This window comes from Myzus persicae, unplaced genomic scaffold, assembly GCF_001856785.1.
Source record: "Myzus persicae strain clone G006 unplaced genomic scaffold, MPER_G0061.0, whole genome shotgun sequence".
Taxonomy (NCBI): Eukaryota; Metazoa; Arthropoda; class Insecta; order Hemiptera; family Aphididae; genus Myzus; species Myzus persicae.
Genome location: NW_019103919.1, coordinates 162,551 through 185,087, shown reverse-complemented (window position 1 = coordinate 185,087; position 22,537 = coordinate 162,551). Strand labels below are relative to the sequence as shown.

The 22,537-nt window shown below is 25.9% G+C and overlaps 1 protein-coding gene and 1 long non-coding RNA gene across 2 annotated transcripts; both read right to left on the bottom strand.

Moving 5' to 3' along the window:
* On the bottom strand, window positions 1-8,099 carry LOC111036331. Its single transcript, XR_002604756.1, has 4 exons — window positions 7,581-8,099; window positions 7,337-7,508; window positions 506-684; window positions 1-237 (listed from the first exon to the last, which is right to left on the bottom strand). It is a non-coding gene; the product is annotated as an uncharacterized LOC111036331 (long non-coding RNA).
* A 408-nt stretch (window positions 8,100-8,507) lies between these two features.
* Window positions 8,508-12,433, bottom strand: LOC111036325 (protein FAM200B-like). The gene is made up of 2 exons (XM_022318324.1): window positions 10,421-12,433; window positions 8,508-8,564 (listed from the first exon to the last, which is right to left on the bottom strand). Exons 1-2 carry the CDS (start codon window positions 12,431-12,433, stop codon window positions 8,508-8,510), a joined length of 2,070 nt encoding a protein of 689 aa, XP_022174016.1.
* Between the last annotated feature and the right edge of the window lie 10,104 nt (window positions 12,434-22,537).

Here is a 22,537-nt window from a genome sequence, read left to right as displayed (position 1 = left end):
TAGTTTTGGTATAATAATAAATGTTAGTAAATTGAATGAAACTAATTGGCACAGATTGATGTGGATCCACATAATTTGATAATTTATTACATATTTGTATTGGTTAAGTACCTAGGATAGGGGATCTGATGCACAATACATTTTCAACGTCCATCTATTGCAGGGCATTGTACAGCATTCGTTGACAACCAGCGACAATGCCAATTGTCTCCTCCATAGACAGCTCGTTCTCATTAGCTGTAAGCAATAAATGCGCAGGTTAATATATCAATGTTAGAGAAGTCATAGGTCAAAACAAATGTATGCTGTACTAAGAAGGTATCAGGGCAGGTATTCATTATGCTACTAAATATTGTCCAGAGTGCACTCATAGTAGTATGATATCATATAACAAACGAGTCACCTGTTTGGGCTTCAAGTCCTCGTGACAAAGATAAAAGATTTCACCATGGTCGGAGAATTGTAAAAACTTTAAGTATTTAATAATGGAAAGCTAAGAACACACCTGGTACTTCATTGTACTTTCCTCTGCAAATGACTTGCAGCTCGTCTGCCAGCCTTGACCCACAATACTTATAGATGTTGTACCAGTATAGGTCGGGTTGAGGGATGTGCATGGCACGTGATAACCTGACCAGACAGCATACCAGCAAGACTATTCTGAAGTCCACCATTATTGAAATTCTGATAACAATCAATACAAATATTACACAAGATTAGAGAGGAATAGATAATTTTAACATGATATTTTCATTATGATCTTTGATTTATAGGTATTATGTGTACAGTTATTTTTAAATTTTTTTGCATCAAACATTGGAGGATTGAAATTAGAAATAACAATGGTTTAATATTGTTTTATGGTAACAAGTTTAAGCCCAGTTTAATAGTTTGTAAAGTCTGCATTAGTTAAATAAATATTTCACAGGGCGTATACGATTCATACAATTGGTACAAAAAAAAAAAAAAAATGGTTTCTACATTTTAAATTCAAATTAGCCATGCGTATAAATCGATTGTTGTAAAACAGATTATGAACTCAACGAACTAGTAAGACACGGATTTAACATTGAATGACCATCAGCAATATTGTAATACAAAAAAAATGTGTGTACATTTTAACCTACCATTCTATCTACATGTAGTAATGTAGGTCTTGTGAAGACTCAATTAAATATAAATAGGTATTTAATACAAATTTTAATGACAAAATACATCTTTTGTTCAAGCTAAATTTACAATCTGCACTCATACAATCGCATTGTGTACCAATCAAACAGTTTTAACCATACAGAAATTAATTTGGAATACTACGAAATTTAAACAATGTTATTATATTACCAGCGAAGAGCAGTTGTAACCAATGTTTACCCCATCTATTCTTTTTTTGTAAATTTGCATTTTTACCATGTCTTATGTCCAACCAATACTGATGTAATTGAATAATTTATTAACAAATCTCGATTTAGCACATTTATTCAGGTAGAATATAATGGAATCGAGTCGGAAGACATTTAATTGAACATCATAAATCATATAATCGATATTTAAACAAAACAAATTATTGAAATCATCTAATGGTATGAAAACTTTGAAGATTAATTTTGCTGACTGACTTCTTATTGTCAAACATTTAGCTATGGGGACATTTCATAGCCTTTGTAAAATTATATTGAGTTTCTCAGATTATGAATTATTAAAAAATTCAAAACATTGTTTAGTAGAATTATTTTAGTTTTTGTTTTTAGTTTATTGAATATTGTGTGTCTATTATACGGTACGTTCTAAAAAATATCAGATAACTAACAATTGAAATGTTGATGTAATTGTGACGACGGATAGTTACTATAATACCGATTAGGATCGTTTGAAATTAAAATTAAACAGCAAATAATGATTAAACTCTTAAATGGCCATTTGTGCTCTTTAAAAAGTTAACTACACTCAATTTAGTTGTTATGGGAATAGTGTACAACTTTTGTTGTATTAAATAATATTGTGAATTTCATTAGGTGCCACAAATTATGACAGTGATGTACAAATCAGTATTGGAAAAAATATATGATTATAATGCTAAGAACAAAATGTTTTGGTTTTGGTTTTTTTATGAATTTCTATACATAATGGCTTAGACGTTGCTTTCAATTTGAATATAGTGTAAGGCTTTGGCATTTATGAGTTTCGTCGACCAATGAAAAAATGATACATAAACAAAAAGTTACTATTTATTATATACAATCTATGTGTGAATATTACCAAAAATTCATGACTAAGGTCAATGGCTAAAATAATTAGCACTGCTTGTCGATTATCAAAATATTGATTGTTAAAATGAGTAAGCATGGATTTGTTAAGTTATTAATGAATGTAATTATAAAGTTACATAACAAAAACTTAATTTAATCATCAACATACTTAAAATAATTTTTATTCAATTCAAATATAGCATATGATTAAGATTAACAATGCATATACATAAAGGCAAGGCTTGGCAAGTTAACCATTTTGTTTAACTCATTAAGTTAAGTTAAATTAATCTTTAACGAATTAATTTTTTTATAACTTGGTTAAGTTAAAAATTAATGGATAAAAAAATTAACTAACTTCAAGTTAACTTAATTCATTGTTCAATATATTTATTTAAATGTGGCAATTTTGACTCTAGGTCTCTTGACTCAGTCATCATGACTCATGGAAATGTTAATCGAACTGCAGTACTGCACAACGCTCTCACACTAAATGAAGCAATGAGTACCTTAAAATAACGATACCCCAATTCAAATTATAAATCGGGGAGTATAAAAATTTGAAATCAGAGCACTGAAACAAAGATATTCATAAATTATCATTTCCCCGTGAATTATTTTAATAATTTCAAGTAATAACGTATTTCTCGGGATGTATGGCGTATGCGTTACAACGTCACTAGGTGTACTGAGGAATAATGCCGTATGGTTTACAAGAAAAATAATTTAGTACAGGAACGTCGCTACCCGTAGTACCTTTCTGTACAATTATGTGACTAAATATAAATTTATATTAATATTATGTAATAATAATATGTTTAATGTTCTTTTTCATTATATATTATGATAACGATATACATATATCTAATATGGGAATATGCCAATATCATATAACCAGTGGCGGCTCGTTAGGGGAGTCTTTGAGACGGCGACTCCCCGCAAAAATAAAAAGTAGGAACGCTATATAAAAGTTTGAAAAACATTGTATTATAATTTAATATTTTTGTGTTATATCCATTCTGAAAATAATTATTATGATTTTCGATATTAATATTGATAATATTTTGTATTCTATTTTTACATTAATAATGAGTGTCATTCAATAACAATGCAATACATAAAATATATCGATAACGGCGATAACAATACGGGCTAAATATATCGATAACGACGACGGTCGCTATAGTTCCAGAGTCTGCCGTCCGAAAGACTCAATTATGTATACAAATTTCATATGCATGACTAGGCGGAGGACGGGGATAGATTGTATAGATGTTATTCAGTACACTGAGACTAGACTCATTCAGAGTTTTTGCCGTTCGCATTGCGGTCGTCACGTATATTTTTCTGTAAACACGAAAACTGCAGCGTGTCGTCGTCGTGCGTCCGTATTAGACTATTAAATTTAGCTATTTGACATTGTATAGCAGCGTGTAGTAATTAAATTAAGTTTTTTTCATATTATTTGTATTCATTTTTTTTTTTTTTATTAAATTTTCAGTCTCCCCGATGAATTTACTTGCGAGCCGCCACTGCATATAACTCTAAGTATATAGTACATACTGTATGAATAATGTATATTGTATATACATCAATAATCACAAATTTATAACTATTAATTATTAAATTATTATTACATGAGGGTGAAAGTTACACAGATTATCTACAAAATTGAAAATACCTAATATGTATATATCAAACTCAATTGGTAATAATAATTATTTATTAATTATACATTTTCCCAATTATTTTCTATGATATCGAATATTAAAAATATAAATGTATATATATTATATACAGAGGTATTCAAACTATGTGTCGCTGGAGTTGTCGAAGGGAGCCGCGTAGTATAATTGAAAACCAATAAATATTTTTACGAAAAACGTTTGCTATTATGATTGAGGCATGTGCCTGTTGGGAAACGTTGAATTGTCTACAACAATAATTCGCTAAATATAGCTTTAATTTATATATATATATGTAATATGGTAAATAAATAATAAGTATAAATTATAAAATATAAATTACATTCAGGTAAACATTGATTCCTTTGTCATTTATAATTTTCGAGCCGTCGACATTTTGTGAAGACTTAAAGGAGCCGTGGGATGAAAAAGTTTGAATACCTCTGACTATATAATATATATTAATATCTATTATATACTTATTTCAAGCCAACAAAGGTATAAATCAATGGGTTGTATAAAATTATAAAATGTAACTTAACTTTAAGAAATCTGTATAAAATTAATTTGAAGTTAACACTTTTAATATGTTAAAAATCTAACTTATTAAGTTAAAATTAAGTTTCAAAAAAAAAGTAACGATTTACTTAACTTAGTTAGTATTAACTTCACGTTATAACTTAATTTTAATTTTTAATTCGTTAATGCCCAGCCTTGCATAAAGGTGTTTTAACTATACTTAGTGCAGAACTTCAACATTAAAGACAACACTCTAATGCTGTAATGTTTAATATACTAATTGTAGTAAATTTGAAATGTATCTACTTAACAATTGATTGAAACTAAATTTAACTAAAATATTCCTACGGGTGTACACTGTAAAATGATCCACACAACATCTATAATGTGCGCGCCCGAGAAAAACGGTCCCCTCGATGATGCTCAAGAACAGTGATTTTTACTTCGGCGCCTTAAGACTCAAAAATCAAACCCCTTACTAGCGCAGTGGATCGGCAACTTAATGTGCACGGTGATGACGGCAGGTGATGCATACGGGATTAGTTGTAAAAGATATGGCCATATGGAGTGTCTATGATCGAAGGTGCAATGACCACAGAGTTCACACAAAACAGGACGAATACTTAAATTAACTTAAACATTACTGACGTCGGGTGATGGTGGCCAGCGGGCAGGACTTGAAGATCTAGACGGCCTCTCTCACTCATTCAAGAGTGCTCGGGAACTAACGTGGGTAGGGTTGCCACCTTTGAAAGAAAGCAGCCCCGGAGATAGGCCGATAAGCAAAAAAAAAGGTCATCAGCTAGACGCTAGTATACACACCAGTACGTGGTAGTATAATCTAAAATCTATAGCTTAGTTGAAGTGAAATGATAAGTAATGAAATGCAATTATGCAAACAAAAAAATATTTATATAATCAGTAATCACATATTTTATCATTCAAAAATACAAATTATACTATAAAAATATAATTAAAAATCCCAAACAAGAAAAATTATTTAAATTTAAAATCATACTTAACATTATTTGTTGCACATTTTAATAATTGTTACCGGAAACTAATAAAAAAAAAGGCATAATAATAAAAACAAGTCTATTTAAGACTATAAATCGTAGGTTATCTTATCTTTATCTCCGACCCGGAGAAAAATTCTCTGAACCCGGAGCCCGTAGATTTATACGTAAACCCGGATTCTCCGGGTGAAACCCGGAGAGGTGGCAACCCTAAACGTGGGACGTGCAGAGCCTGAAGACCCGGACGGCCTCTCACACACCACATCGGGTGCTGGCGGACTTACGCGGGCTTGTGTATTTGAGACAATGACCCGAGTGCAGATCAACACTGCAACCAATATTTGACCTGCGAAGTCGATTGATCGGAGATGATATTTGTGAGTAAAATATACAAAAATATGATAATAGAACAATAACAATAATAATATTAACACACAAGGAACAACAGTATGAGATTGAAGAGGGAAGGGTGGACCGATAAGGCAGCAAGCCGTTGCGCTTATTACAGCTCATCGCAAGATTTACGGCGACAACACCTAATATACAATTGTACTCACTTGCTCACCTTTTTATTTTTAAATTTAAATTATTTTAGCTGTCTTAAATGTACATGTGCATAAGCAACAATGGTTTTTAGGGATATCTGTCTGGGGACGGGCTTATGATTGCCATTTAAAACTGTTTAAAACGACTGTAAATCCTACATAATAAAAAAATACTCAAAATAAACAGCATTTGCGTTTGGGGACAAATTATTTTATATTTTATTCAAATTAAAAATGGTGTATGATTTGTTATGAAATAATGAAAAAAATTCTTACTTACTGAAAAAAAGCAACGTTTTGGATTTACAGTTTAGTTATGACTAATAAATTGTACTACCAAATTGTTAGGATGATATTGTTTTTCAAATTATACAATAATTATAAAATATGTATGTATAAAATAGCAATAAATAACTGATAGAAAATATATTTAAATCTTTAAATATACAAAATGTTTTTTAATTGCTTGCCTGACATGAAATATACATTTAATCAAATGCATAATCATTTAATTAAAATGCCTGATTTGACTATATACCTATACGACATATACATTTTTAAGTTCTTGTGTTTCAATTTTAAATAATATTGCCATTCATATCTAGTGTGTAATTTATATGTTAATAGAATATATTAATATATAAACTTCTGTTAATATATTTATTAAATTATTATAAATCAAGCTATATTTGGTAAGCTCGTATTGTAGATCTTTAAACTTTGGTGGATTCGCAGAACATTATGAAGTTTTTGGATAATTCCTGAATTATTTTAACGTTATTTAGTGAACACATATGTCCTAATCAGTTCTTCATAAAGATTAACTAAAATGTCTGCACTGTTAAATTTAACAATTTTAAGATCCTTGGTAGAAATAGTTATAAAAAAAGCTAGTCAAAATCTGCATCTAACAGCAAAAAGCAACTAATCAAGTTTATTTCATAAAGGTTTAGCAACTTTTTCAATGTCTTCAACATATAGACAATAATGCTTTTTGCTTCTAGCAATTACTAGCAAAATCGTTGTAAACTTTAGTTGTTAGACAAGCATATATGATAGCTTTGAAATAATGAATTGACATTTGACGTGCGTTACTTCTTTTGGAACTAGTTACAAAAATGAAAAACATAAAAGATTTAATCAAGTACAATGTTTATGCAGTTATAATAAGCAAGCTATCTAGAAGTAGTTAACACCTAATTTTTTCAATTGTTGTTTTGCTCTATAAAAATTATTATATTTATACAACATACTAAATTCCATCTGTCTGAGTGAACTTATATAAATTATATAGTTATAGGAAGTATAGAAAATATTTTGCTTACTCAAATGTTGTTTATTATTGCAGTTTACTAATGGAGACACACTCGGTGTGATTTTTACATCATTGATTAATTATGAACCGTATATACTGTAAGTAGATGGATAAGTGGTATTTTGATTAGAGATAGTAATGACTGGAAAGTAATATTCAATGTTATCCTTTTTTGTATTCATCTAATAAATAACACGTAACTGGAAATATTAAAATGTACTGATTTTTAAATAAATAATGATAACTATACATACCCTGTTGATTTAGCTGCAGTGAGAGTATCATCATAGTGTCCCTAATTTTCAGGATCTAAACATACATATTTTCAATACAAACATCCGGGTCCCAACAGAGCTTTTACTCTTACCATGATGAGTTACCTATATTTTCCTTAGAACACTGTAGGTACTTTATAATTATTGTTAATAATAGTATCATCAAATAAAGCTAAAAATAATTAAATATGTACATTATTATATTATGTGTTAATTAAAAGAGCCTTTTATTTTTCTGATCACTATCATATGACAACTTATTTGTGATGTAAACGTCTACTACTATCAGTGATTTTTCTTTTTTCTTTTCTTGAAATCTATGCGAATAAATATGTATGAAGAAACAACACTATCCAATATGTTATTAGATTTACAAATATAAAGAAAAGTTGTTATTAAGCACCCAATATATATTTCAATTAATTTGGTAGCTATTTGAAGAATCGTACATAGATTTAAAGTAAATTATCTTTGAATAAATTTAAGTTAAGTATGAACTGGGTGGATCTGTTATGAAAAACTATAGTAAGTACTGTATAATAATATATCGAGATTGAGATTAAGATATATAAGTTTTTGTTTTTTACTTAGTTTACTTAAGTAACTATAATCAAGATTGAACAGTGACTAATTATTGAACATTAAGCTAATAATTAAGTAATTTTTTTGAACAGGAAATAATAACTAATTTTGAGTAATAGTAGCTCATTAACTTCATTATCCATAATTTTAAATTTAATTCATAGTTATTTTTAGTTAACACAAACCACTTTAAACACTTAAACAAGCTTCATTTCAGACATACTACATTAAAAAGTTAGTTTACTTGGTTGTCCTGATGAATTGTTCTGTATGCTAATTACTTTTCTTTTCACTTATTTGGTATTTTGTTTTTGTTTTTATGTTCTATTCTATTACATATGACAAATATGAAGAATACGTAGATTGTCTTGCTAATGATCCCTAAATGTCGAAACGTACAACAATTAGAATTATGTAGATAAAATGTACAGGTTTTATGATTTTACAAAAAAAACTAGTTAACATGAACTCGGTAACTCACACACAAATGATAATAATTGATAACGAATGCACTGCCCCAAGCCCCCAACCACACCGCTCGCAACGTTGCCCACCTCCACGCACTTCGACGACTCATTCCTTTCCAGTCCTGTCTAATATCACAGAACAATATAATATAACAGATAATATACGTTATACCTATACCTATTACTTTATTATCCTGGTCCGTGTCGATGCAGCAGTGGAGTGCACCTTTAAATTTGATTAAAGTTAACCACCCGACTTAAATAAAAGTTATTACCATCAAAATTGGTCTAAAAATTATATTTATAAATTGTATATATTCTGAATTTTTTAAAAATTAATTTAATACAAATTTAAACTTTCAGGATTCAAAAACAAAAGAGTTAAATTATTTCAACAAACATTTTTTATTATCATTTACTATCAGCTAAAACATTACCTTAAGATAGTAATATCGTCTTAGTCGGTGCGCGAAACAATGGGCGGCGATTTGACGACAAGATTATTTTTTTTTACAAAAGCATTGCTCCTTATTAAATTAGTTGAGATTGGGTCCGATACACACTGGGACCTCATAGCCAAGCCATAGGATGTTTTACGAGGTTTGTGAGCGATCATTGCCCATCCGATGACTCGTTGCTTATCGCCATAAATCAATATTAGGTATGTGTAGAATAAATAGATCAAAAAATTGGCTGTTTACATTTTTTCTAAACACAATTGAATAAAATCAAGATTATAATATTCATGAAATAATATTTTACCAAAATAATGCCACTTATTGAATGAAAGCTAGCAGTTTTCGTTTTGGTTGAGACCATGAGTGGCGCCGAATGTTCTTTATTAAATTTGATACAAATTCGAGTCTGATCAGCGCTTTCTAGAGCTACTCTTTCCAATCTACCCATTAAGCAGCGCTAGCTAGTGTGACGTGACTTTTTTCGTATGTTTACTATACATAATAACATGTATTGGTAAGTGTAACTACTAACCAGTGGCGATTAGTGATAGTTTGACATGGTAGTGAGCTAATTTTTTTTTTGAAGGGACTGTAGTCAGTGTTGCCAGTACTTTGAGAATGAATTTCCCACTTATAACCTTAAAACTTCCCAATTGTATTCAAAATTTCCCTGCGCCAAAACCAACCAACCAAAAAAAAAAAAGCATAAAATATAACATTAATTTGAACAGTGAACTGTACTACCAATTACCATACACTATACCACACTGTTTTGTTCTATGGTATTACTGTGAACTATTAAATGAAAAATAAAATAAAATGTCAACCCAATATTAACATATAATTTATTGGTTAAAAAAAATTCAATAAATAATATTTAATAATACTAGTATGAGGAATTATAATAATAACGTAATACGTAATATAATAATACTTTTGATATTACATTTAACAATTTATTGTTAACTAAGAAAAACAGAATATAATGTGAACAATGTTTACTTATAAAAATCACTAAATCAGCCTTGATTTAAATTTTCTTAAACTAAGGTAAAAACAATAACATGAGAAAGTAAAGTACAAATAAAAGTATAGAACTATTAATTATTTAAACTTTTTTTAACAAATCAGCCTTGATTTAAATTTTACTTAAACTAATATAAAAACAATAACATGAGAAAGTAAAGTAGGTACAAATAAAAGTATAGAACTATTAATTATTTAAATTTTTTTAACAAATGATAATTTAGAGCAGTCTTCATTTTTTTTCATACAAATTTTTATAGTTATGGAGTTCGAGGTGTTTGCTTACTACTTTATATGAGATGCAGTTTATATTTTTGTCTTGAAAAGAAGATCTTATCACAGCTACTGAATTCAAGGACTTATCTCCAATCCTATTTCTTTTTTTTGTTTTGACATCAGTCACTATTGAAAATACCCTTTCGGCCTCTGCATTGGAATGAGGCAATGCCAGTACCAGTTTTGCAAGTTTGCAAATGTTAAAAAATCTTGGGCTATTATCAACATATTCTTTTAGTAGAGATAATTCATGCCACATTTCCGCTATATTTAAAGATTTTAGGTGTTCTATTTCTTTTAAATTAAATGCACACGGAAGTTGGCGCCATTCCTCAATAACTTTATCTTCATTAATATATTTTCGAAACTTTGATATTAAAAAAGGAAAATTATTCATATCTGTTCGGTTTTCTAAATTCAGAGCTATATTAGGGTCAATGAGAGTTAGTTCATGAATAAGGGCATTATCGAGAGGCAATCTTTTCACAATTTCTTGAGCAGCAGTAATATAAAAGTTCAAACATTTTTCTTTAAAAAGAATTATTTGGTTTTCGGGTTGTAAATTTAATACATTTTGACATTCAGTCCCAACAAAAACTTCAAGTATTGGTAATTGATTTAATTTACTATTGAAATCAATTTTAAAAATATTGTCTGTTATTAGTTTTGGTTTGATAAAATTTTGAGTTATGGATTTAATTAAACTCAGCGATAAACTAAACAATTTATGTATTATAATTGAACGGCTCTGAAATAAACTGTTGAATTTGTTGAAGTAATCCAATACAAATTTTAAAAAATGAAAATAACATTTGGTAAATGGGTTTAGAAGTTCTGAATGAATGTTTTCTGCAGATTTCAATTTATCTTCAAATTTTGCAATTTGGAAATATTGAGTAAGACTTTCCCAACATTCCAGTAATCTTACAACGCATTGGTGCATAGCCAACCACCGGGTATCTGCTAACTTTAATATTTGCTTACGTTGTCCATCAAAGTAGTCTTGTATCTCATTTAATTGAGCGGATCTTTTAGCACTACCAGATACATATGATGCTATCGACCTAATCATATGCTCTGCTGATCTTGGTAACTGTGCGGTTGCCTTACTTGCTATTAATGCCGATGAATGGCATATACAGCGCATTGTTATCACATCAGGTGATGCTTTGGTGATATGTGTCATAAATGAATTGTGTTTACCAACCATAACACTAGCACCGTCACAAGCTACACCAATAATATTTTCCAAGGGTATATTTTTATCACCTAAACATTGCTTAAACTCACTAAAGATTGCTTGAGCAGAACAATCTTTAGCGTCTATGCTCACAAGTTCTAGTAGTTTGGTATGTACAGTACCTTCGATTGGATGAACAAATCGTACAAGTAAACATAAAAACTTATGACACGTTAAGTCAGTACTTTCATCGACTAAAACCGAGAAGGGGTTGTTTTTAAGTAAATCAACTAAATCAGACACTTCAACAGGTGCAATTATGTTATTAATGATACTAGTACATTTAGTACGGTGAAGTTCCATATCACTACATACCTTAGAATCTGGAAAAACTCCTTTCAGAAGTGGTGTAAGGTGGTCTATTAAATGGAAAGCAATGTTATGTTCAGCAAAAAAAGCTGATATTTTTATTTCAGCTAGTTTAGACTGGTTTTTGGTTTTAGTGACTTGACTGTTTTGAGGTGAACCACTGAATAGAGTATCTAATTTAAATGTACCTTTTAAGCTTTGGATGTTATGTTTGTGTTTTTTTCCTTTATTATGTTTCTCCAGTTCACTTTTACCACATGCCACAATAATATTGCATGCTTTGCATTTAGCTTTGGTTTGATCGTTTGGAACCTCAGCCAGCCAATTTTTAAATTTATCAATTGTCAACCATTCTTGTCGAAACAACTTCCTGTTTGTCCTTTTTTTTTCAGATTTTGATAGTTCATTTCTGATGGCACGAGTTTTTTTTGGCGTTGAAGGCCCTGACGTGTCTGAACACTCTGAACCACTCATGATTATCAAGGGGGCGATTCTACTAACGCGTGATCGACGTGACTAGTGAGTAGTGACTACGTCGATTACGCATTTACGCTGGAAACGACTAGAAAAGTTTTGAGCGTAATCGTTTATCGTTATCACTACGCTCAAATGCTCAATACAACCAACGTCCAACACGCGTTATCAAAATCGGCCCCCTGTAATAAATAGTAGTACCCAATCATGGATGATAATACCATTTTATGATGGAACTTGGATATTTGGTGATTTATTACTGATTAAGTTATCTGATAAGTGATAAAAGATTATTTTTTGTTTATTGTGACAAAACTGGATAAAAAAAATTACTATTTTACTAAAATCTGAAAGTTCCCTGTATTCCAAGTATACTGTTCTAACTTCCCCGCATTCCCTTTTTGCTATATTGTTGTAAAATTTCCCCGCACCGCGGGAATTTCCCTGCTACCTGGCAACACTGGCAGTGTTGCCAGTACATTCAAATCTATTTTCCCACTCAAAATCAAAAAAATTCCCTTTGGATATCAAAATTCCCGTCATCTATATTATTATCCTAATATATATATATATATATACATATTTATTACATTGTTAATGGTGATTGGTGGCCATTAACTGATTAACTGTATAGTGAAAAACTCGATAATTTTAGTTTATAATTGATTTAACATTTACAAATCTACAAATTATTTTTTATTTCAATTTTTAAATAAAAGTTACTTATTATTGATAAGATAATAAAGAAAATTAACGAATTATCTTTTAATTATTATATTATACAAATCAGACTTTGGTTTACATTTTTAAAATTTAAATTAGGAATATAAACCTTATATAATAATAATAACAAATTATAATTAAATAAAGATTTACAAATCAACGAATCAGACTTTGATTAACATTTAAAAAATTTAAATTAGGAAAATAAACCACATATTATTATAATATAATAATAATAATAAAGATAATTAATAACAATTAGAATTAAATAAAGATTTACAAATTAACAAATCAGACTTTGATTAACATTTAAAAAATTTAAATTAGGAAAATAAACCACATATTATTATAATATAATAATAATAATAAAGAAAATTAATAACAATTAGAATTAAATAAAGATTTACAAATTAACAAATCAGACTTTGATTAACATTTAAAAAATTTAAATTAGGAAAATAAACCACATATTATTATAATATAATAATAATAATAAAGAAAATTAATAACAATTAGAATTAAATAAAGATTTACAAATTAACAAATCAGACTTTGATTAACATTTAAAAAATTTAAATTAGGAAAATAAACCACATATTATTATAATATAATAATAATAATAAAGAAAATTAATAACAATTAGAATTAAATAAAGATTTACAAATTAACAAATCAGACTTTGATTAACATTTAAAAAATTTAAATTAGGAAAATAAACCACATATTATTATAATATAATAATAATAATAAAGAAAATTAATAACAATTAGAATTAAATAAAGATTTACAAATTAACAAATCAGACTTTGATTAACATTTAAAAAATTTAAATTAGGAAAATAAACCACATATTATTATAATATAATAATAATAATAAAGAAAATTAATAACAATTAGAATTAAATAAAGATTTACAAATTAACAAATCAGACTTTGATTAACATTTAAAAAATTTAAATTAGGAAAATAAACCACATATTATTATAATATAATAATAATAATAAAGAAAATTAATAACAATTAGAATTAAATAAAGATTTACAAATTAACAAATCAGACTTTGATTAACATTTAAAAAATTTAAATTAGGAAAATAAACCACATATTATTATAATATAATAATAATAATAAAGAAAATTAATAACAATTAGAATTAAATAAAGATTTACAAATTAACAAATCAGACTTTGATTAACATTTAAAAAATTTAAATTAGGAAAATAAACCACATATTATTATAATATAATAATAATAATAAAGAAAATTAATAACAATTAGAATTAAATAAAGATTTACAAATTAACAAATCAGACTTTGATTAACATTTAAAAAATTTAAATTAGGAAAATAAACCACATATTATTATAATATAATAATAATAATAAAGAAAATTAATAACAATTAGAATTAAATAAAGATTTACAAATTAACAAATCAGACTTTGATTAACATTTAAAAAATTTAAATTAGGAAAATAAACCACATATTATTATAATATAATAATAATAATAAAGAAAATTAATAACAATTAGAATTAAATAAAGATTTACAAATTAACAAATCAGACTTTGATTAACATTTAAAAAATTTAAATTAGGAAAATAAACCACATATTATTATAATATAATAATAATAATAAAGAAAATTAATAACAATTAGAATTAAATAAAGATTTACAAATTAACAAATCAGACTTTGATTAACATTTAAAAAATTTAAATTAGGAAAATAAACCACATATTATTATAATATAATAATAATAATAAAGAAAATTAATAACAATTAGAATTAAATAAAGATTTACAAATTAACAAATCAGACTTTGATTAACATTTAAAAAATTTAAATTAGGAAAATAAACCACATATTATTATAATATAATAATAATAATAAAGAAAATTAATAACAATTAGAATTAAATAAAGATTTACAAATTAACAAATCAGACTTTGATTAACATTTAAAAAATTTAAATTAGGAAAATAAACCACATATTATTATAATATAATAATAATAATAAAGAAAATTAATAACAATTAGAATTAAATAAAGATTTACAAATTAACAAATCAGACTTTGATTAACATTTAAAAAATTTAAATTAGGAAAATAAACCACATATTATTATAATATAATAATAATAATAAAGAAAATTAATAACAATTAGAATTAAATAAAGATTTACAAATTAACAAATCAGACTTTGATTAACATTTAAAAAATTTAAATTAGGAAAATAAACCACATATTATTATAATATAATAATAATAATAAAGAAAATTAATAACAATTAGAATTAAATAAAGATTTACAAATTAACAAATCAGACTTTGATTAACATTTAAAAAATTTAAATTAGGAAAATAAACCACATATTATTATAATATAATAATAATAATAAAGAAAATTAATAACAATTAGAATTAAATAAAGATTTACAAATTAACAAATCAGACTTTGATTAACATTTAAAAAATTTAAATTAGGAAAATAAACCACATATTATTATAATATAATAATAATAATAAAGAAAATTAATAACAATTAGAATTAAATAAAGATTTACAAATTAACAAATCAGACTTTGATTAACATTTAAAAAATTTAAATTAGGAAAATAAACCACATATTATTATAATATAATAATAATAATAAAGAAAATTAATAACAATTAGAATTAAATAAAGATTTACAAATTAACAAATCAGACTTTGATTAACATTTAAAAAATTTAAATTAGGAAAATAAACCACATATTATTATAATATAATAATAATAATAAAGAAAATTAATAACAATTAGAATTAAATAAAGATTTACAAATTAACAAATCAGACTTTGATTAACATTTAAAAAATTTAAATTAGGAAAATAAACCACATATTATTATAATATAATAATAATAATAAAGAAAATTAATAACAATTAGAATTAAATAAAGATTTACAAATTAACAAATCAGACTTTGATTAACATTTAAAAAATTTAAATTAGGAAAATAAACCACATATTATTATAATATAATAATAATAATAAAGAAAATTAATAACAATTAGAATTAAATAAAGATTTACAAATTAACAAATCAGACTTTGATTAACATTTAAAAAATTTAAATTAGGAAAATAAACCACATATTATTATAATATAATAATAATAATAAAGAAAATTAATAACAATTAGAATTAAATAAAGATTTACAAATTAACAAATCAGACTTTGATTAACATTTAAAAAATTTAAATTAGGAAAATAAACCACATATTATTATAATATAATAATAATAATAAAGAAAATTAATAACAATTAGAATTAAATAAAGATTTACAAATTAACAAATCAGACTTTGATTAACATTTAAAAAATTTAAATTAGGAAAATAAACCACATATTATTATAATATAATAATAATAATAAAGAAAATTAATAACAATTAGAATTAAATAAAGATTTACAAATTAACAAATCAGACTTTGATTAACATTTAAAAAATTTAAATTAGGAAAATAAACCACATATTATTATAATATAATAATAATAATAAAGAAAATTAATAACAATTAGAATTAAATAAAGATTTACAAATTAACAAATCAGACTTTGATTAACATTTAAAAAATTTAAATTAGGAAAATAAACCACATATTATTATAATATAATAATAATAATAAAGAAAATTAATAACAATTAGAATTAAATAAAGATTTACAAATTAACAAATCAGACTTTGATTAACATTTAAAAAATTTAAATTAGGAAAATAAACCACATATTATTATAATATAATAATAATAATAAAGAAAATTAATAACAATTAGAATTAAATAAAGATTTACAAATTAACAAATCAGACTTTGATTAACATTTAAAAAATTTAAATTAGGAAAATAAACCACATATTATTATAATATAATAATAATAATAAAGAAAATTAATAACAATTAGAATTAAATAAAGATTTACAAATTAACAAATCAGACTTTGATTAACATTTAAAAAATTTAAATTAGGAAAATAAACCACATATTATTATAATATAATAATAATAATAAAGAAAATTAATAACAATTAGAATTAAATAAAGATTTACAAATTAACAAATCAGACTTTGATTAACATTTAAAAAATTTAAATTAGGAAAATAAACCACATATTATTATAATATAATAATAATAATAAAGAAAATTAATAACAATTAGAATTAAATAAAGATTTACAAATTAACAAATCAGACTTTGATTAACATTTAAAAAATTTAAATTAGGAAAATAAACCACATATTATTATAATATAATAATAATAATAAAGAAAATTAATAACAATTAGAATTAAATAAAGATTTACAAATTAACAAATCAGACTTTGATTAACATTTAAAAAATTTAAATTAGGAAAATAAACCACATATTATTATAATATAATAATAATAATAAAGAAAATTAATAACAATTAGAATTAAATAAAGATTTACAAATTAACAAATCAGACTTTGATTAACATTTAAAAAATTTAAATTAGGAAAATAAACCACATATTATTATAATATAATAATAATAATAAAGAAAATTAATAACAATTAGAATTAAATAAAGATTTACAAATTAACAAATCAGACTTTGATTAACATTTAAAAAATTTAAATTAGGAAAATAAACCACATATTATTATAATATAATAATAATAATAAAGAAAATTAATAACAATTAGAATTAAATAAAGATTTACAAATTAACAAATCAGACTTTGATTAACATTTAAAAAATTTAAATTAGGAAAATAAACCACATATTATTATAATATAATAATAATAATAAAGAAAATTAATAACAATTAGNTAGGCGTGTTTTGGCGGTGTAACCGGCGCTAACCGCTAGTTAACTGTTTACTGATATCGTTTTCGCGATTACGGTTACTGTAACCGGGTAACTAATTTCGTGAACGAGTTTAGTGAATTTTGTAACCGTCGATTTCGACCTGGTAAGAGGGTTTACTGAGATTTGGTTACTAAAAAGTTTATGATAAAAACGTGATAACAATAAAATATTAATTTAATAAATTTACTTTAAGTAATTTTACATAATTCAAACCAATAGTAGATTTGCCTATATAATACACAAGTACATTTTAATAATTTTAATTATGGAAAGTACTAATTACGATTTCATTGATTTTATCAGAGACGAACAGGAAACTTGTTGTAGGAAATTAAGTAAATTATAAAAAGTGTCTTGGGTCATCCTATAGTTAACATGGAAATCATGAGCACTATACTTAATGATCCAGTCTTCAATATCAGCTTTTGGACGAAAATGCTCATTCCGAATTACTGTACTTAATAAAGTTAATTTTTTAAAATTACATTTAGGTTTCGTCATTACTATATTGCTAGTAACAATATCATCAGACTCTACAATGTCGTTCATCATCATTAAAATCAGGGACAACTTCTTCCGTGAAAAACTCATGCTCACAAAATAAAGTATTGTACAAATGTCTTTACACTAGTAAAAAATAAAAACTTATACACAAGTAGAGATTATTATACTTGGACTTGATTTTAGAAATTTGTATTTTGTATTTTTGTATGCCCGGTATTTCTATGATAAGTGTTATCAAATATTTCAGTAAACATGTTCAAGCAATTCGTTTTGGCGTTCTAGTAAACGTTTTCTAACCGTATTCTATAACCATAAACTTATTTATTAAACAGTTTAATCCGCCAAAACACGCCTATTGTTTATGCTGTTGAGTAACAGCATGAACTATGATAGTATTATCTCAAATCGTGGTAACAGTAAAAAAAAGTATAATTGTGTTTTAAAATGTAATTTATGATAAGTGTATATTTCCCTTTATTTGATGTATGTATACTCTAGATTCCCCGCATTCCCTTTTTATGATTTCTCTACAGAATTTCCCCGCGCCACGGGAATTTCCCGGAGACCTGGCAACGCTGAGTCTGTAGTCCCTTACGCCCACCGATCTTAGATGAATACAAAATCTATGATTGGTTACAACTGTACGATTTGACTTCCATGCCACTGAGGCACTGACCAACAATAATACTTACATTACTCATAAAATTATATATTAATTTACAAGATACATTCATAAAAATAAATAATAATAATAATATACATTTTTATATTATTAATACAGAAAACAAGTAGTTCACAACCATTAGGGTCCTTCAGAGTTTCAATACCTATTATTAGGCTAAAATATCGAACTCGTCAATACAAAATCGCAGGTCGCCATCGAAAATGTACGACTAGAATTATCGCACCATAATAATATGGTACGGTCTCTCCGCTACCTCCACGGCCCACCTCCATATAATCATAATGATAAGATAATATAATCCGTAAAACATACTCATTTCTGTGCTCCTCCGATAGAATACAGTATAGGTACACGTTTCAGTATCCACTGCTGCTAACTAAGAACATTCGGCTCCGTTATATTATTGCTCATTGTGCAATCATAGTATCATTAATTATAAACAATATTTATAATCAACGATAGTAGGTATCTATATCCTTATTGTTGATTGACAAGGCTGAGGATGTCAGCCACAGTCATAGAATAATATTATATTATAATTCCATGTCAAAATCTTAAGTACCTAATTGACAATATTATTGACCGTTATGTTTATTGAAAGAAGTGAAGGTACTTCAATAATATTGAAAATATCAAAACGATTTGATATTTATTGATGGGTATTTTATTAAAACAGAAAAATGCATTATAAAATAAATAGTATAGCCACTGTCTGGTCAAAAACGCTAGGTTGTTCAAAGCAGCAACTATAGGTATTAGGTACTACTTCTCTGACATATCTGTTTTAATCTTAATGATATGCTCACACACCATTTTTACCAAAGATAGTACATACCTAACGGATAGGACATTCAACTCCAAACTGCATGCCAAAAGAGCACGAATCTATAATATCATGACTTTTTGTCAATATTTTTTTCTGAACATTTACGTATAAGTTCATATAATTATTTACTAGTCATTCCCTTTGATATTGTTGACTTCTAAAAAGTATTATAATAAATATTAAAAAAGAAGACGATTACAAATAAAAATTATATTCTACCCGGTTCAATTTATGTTATTGTTGACGATCGCTTTACGTAAACTATGTTAGTTTTTACTGTAAGTATATACGATTTTAGCATTTACTAATACAATACAATATCCATGACTGGCCATTACTTAAATATTATTATGATTACATAATATTATATTTTCAGGTATTATCACAAACAAATTTTATAACAATTGTTTATTAGTATACTTAAATGATAATAATTATTAATTACATTAGTCGCAACGATGTACCAAACTATTGACAAAAATATCATTACGCACCACAGCATTAATAAATTAACGATTAACAATATTATGGTTAGTGAATGTGATGTGAAAAATTATGAATATGACCAAACATTTATCGGTAGATGACACATTGGACCGGTCCTATTTTTTTTTTTTTTTGTGAATGTAAATAATAGTTTTGTAATTTATTTCGAATTTAAATATTTTACAATTCTATTATAAACATAATTTATTGTTTTGAAATTGACTATTTATACCACAATAATGTACGTAATTATGTAATTTATAAAAATCCTGATGCTCAAAAAGTGCAATAATTGTTATTCATAATGATAAAGATGGCATTACATCTTATGTCTTTTTAAACAATAACGATGTGCAAACGTCCTACGCCTATGTATAATGTATACATTTCAATATAAATAAGTCTGAAGTCATTACCATCTAGGTATATAAAAAATGTTCTGATTTTGTATAACTAAGTAACTTACATTCTGTACATTCATGTTATTATATTTTCGATATTGCTATCGCTACTTCTTTTAAATGTAATTAATCATACTAAGTTCCAACGTTGTTGTTTGAATTTACCACTGTTCTAATTGTACGCTACATTTTTTTTAAATGTTCTAATTTAAAATTGGTAGCTCATAGTTTGTACTGATTTAACATTTGGTCACTGAACGAGATTTAACTACGTGAGTTAATCTTGGATTAAAACCAACAAATGCACTAATATGATGAGTCGATGAGTGCATCATTATACATATAATATATGTATAAATAAATATAATTGTTATACTTTAACTATCACCAAATAGGTTGAAGGTAGTGGCAAAATAGTATTAATTTTCGCCACACTAACCAACAAACACTAGCTCACTTAAGTACTTCGCTACATAGGTAAGGTGTATTTAGCGGCACTAAGTTAATAACTACAAAATGAAGTAGCGTTCTACTGCAGCGTCGCAACTACTGTACTTACGTACACGCATGTATAATAATTAATAATATAATCCTATTATAAATTATGATATAATATATTATAATATATATTATAGATGATACGAACCAGTTATTATTTATTATTGTTTGAGTGCATTGGTTTTTTATTATATATTTATATCCATACTTAATTGTTAGTTAAGTTAAGATAAAGAATCGTCAAAAATGGCAAAAGTTAAATGATGCTCGTTTTCTAATCGGTTGCATAATTGAGTGTCTATATAAAAAAAAAAATGATGGTATTATTGTAATGGGAATTTTTGCTTCTTTTTTATAAAGTTTTTGTATAGTATTTGGGACATTTAAATATAAATCATACTAATATTATTATTATTAATATCTAAAACAATACAACTTATCATCTTATTCAAAAATAGTATATGAACATTATATATGAAAACCATTTCATAGATGATTTTTCTAGAGATGAAGACGATGCCACAAAAAAAACATAAACAGTCCTCGTTCAAATAAGTTCTATGACAATATTCAGCTAAATTAAATGACAAATAAAGATTAAAACTAAGCTAGTCAGTAGAACATTACAATTTTCCTTGATGTAATCTGTCGGTGGGCACTGGGCATGATTGGGGATAAGTGTATGCAGTATGCTGTAGTGGTATGCTATTAATAATTATTTAGGCTACGTTATACACAACAACAGCAACAAATCCGAAAACTGGTGAGTGGTGGATAGAATGTGAGCTGAAAAGAGCTATCGGAGTGTTTCCAGCTATACACGCAGTAGAAATCGACTGAAAAGTGTTTAAAATAATTATTATATGCAGTAGAATTGTTTTTAACGTTTATTAAGGATAAAATAGTATCTAAGTATAATTTAATAAAAGTAAGTATTAAAATAGTAAAACATTTCTTAATTATACATTTTTTTTTTGTCGCATATGTTATAGATAAAATTCATCTTTACATTACGTTAAAAAAAATATATGTAAGTATTATGTAAAAAGCACACGTTATATGATTATGATAATGCGTTGCTGGTTGTTAATGGTTTCACTCACACTA

Excerpts from the sequence above, each read along its gene's own strand:
- LOC111036325 (XM_022318324.1), bottom strand. The coding sequence starts at position 12,433 with ATGAGTGGTTCAGAGTGTTCAGACACGTCAGGGCCTTCAACGCCAAAA. Across the intron at positions 8,565-10,420 it reads ACTGCATCTCATATAAAGTA|GGATCATTAGCAAGACAATC; the intron begins GTAAGCAAACAC and ends TTCGACATTTAG.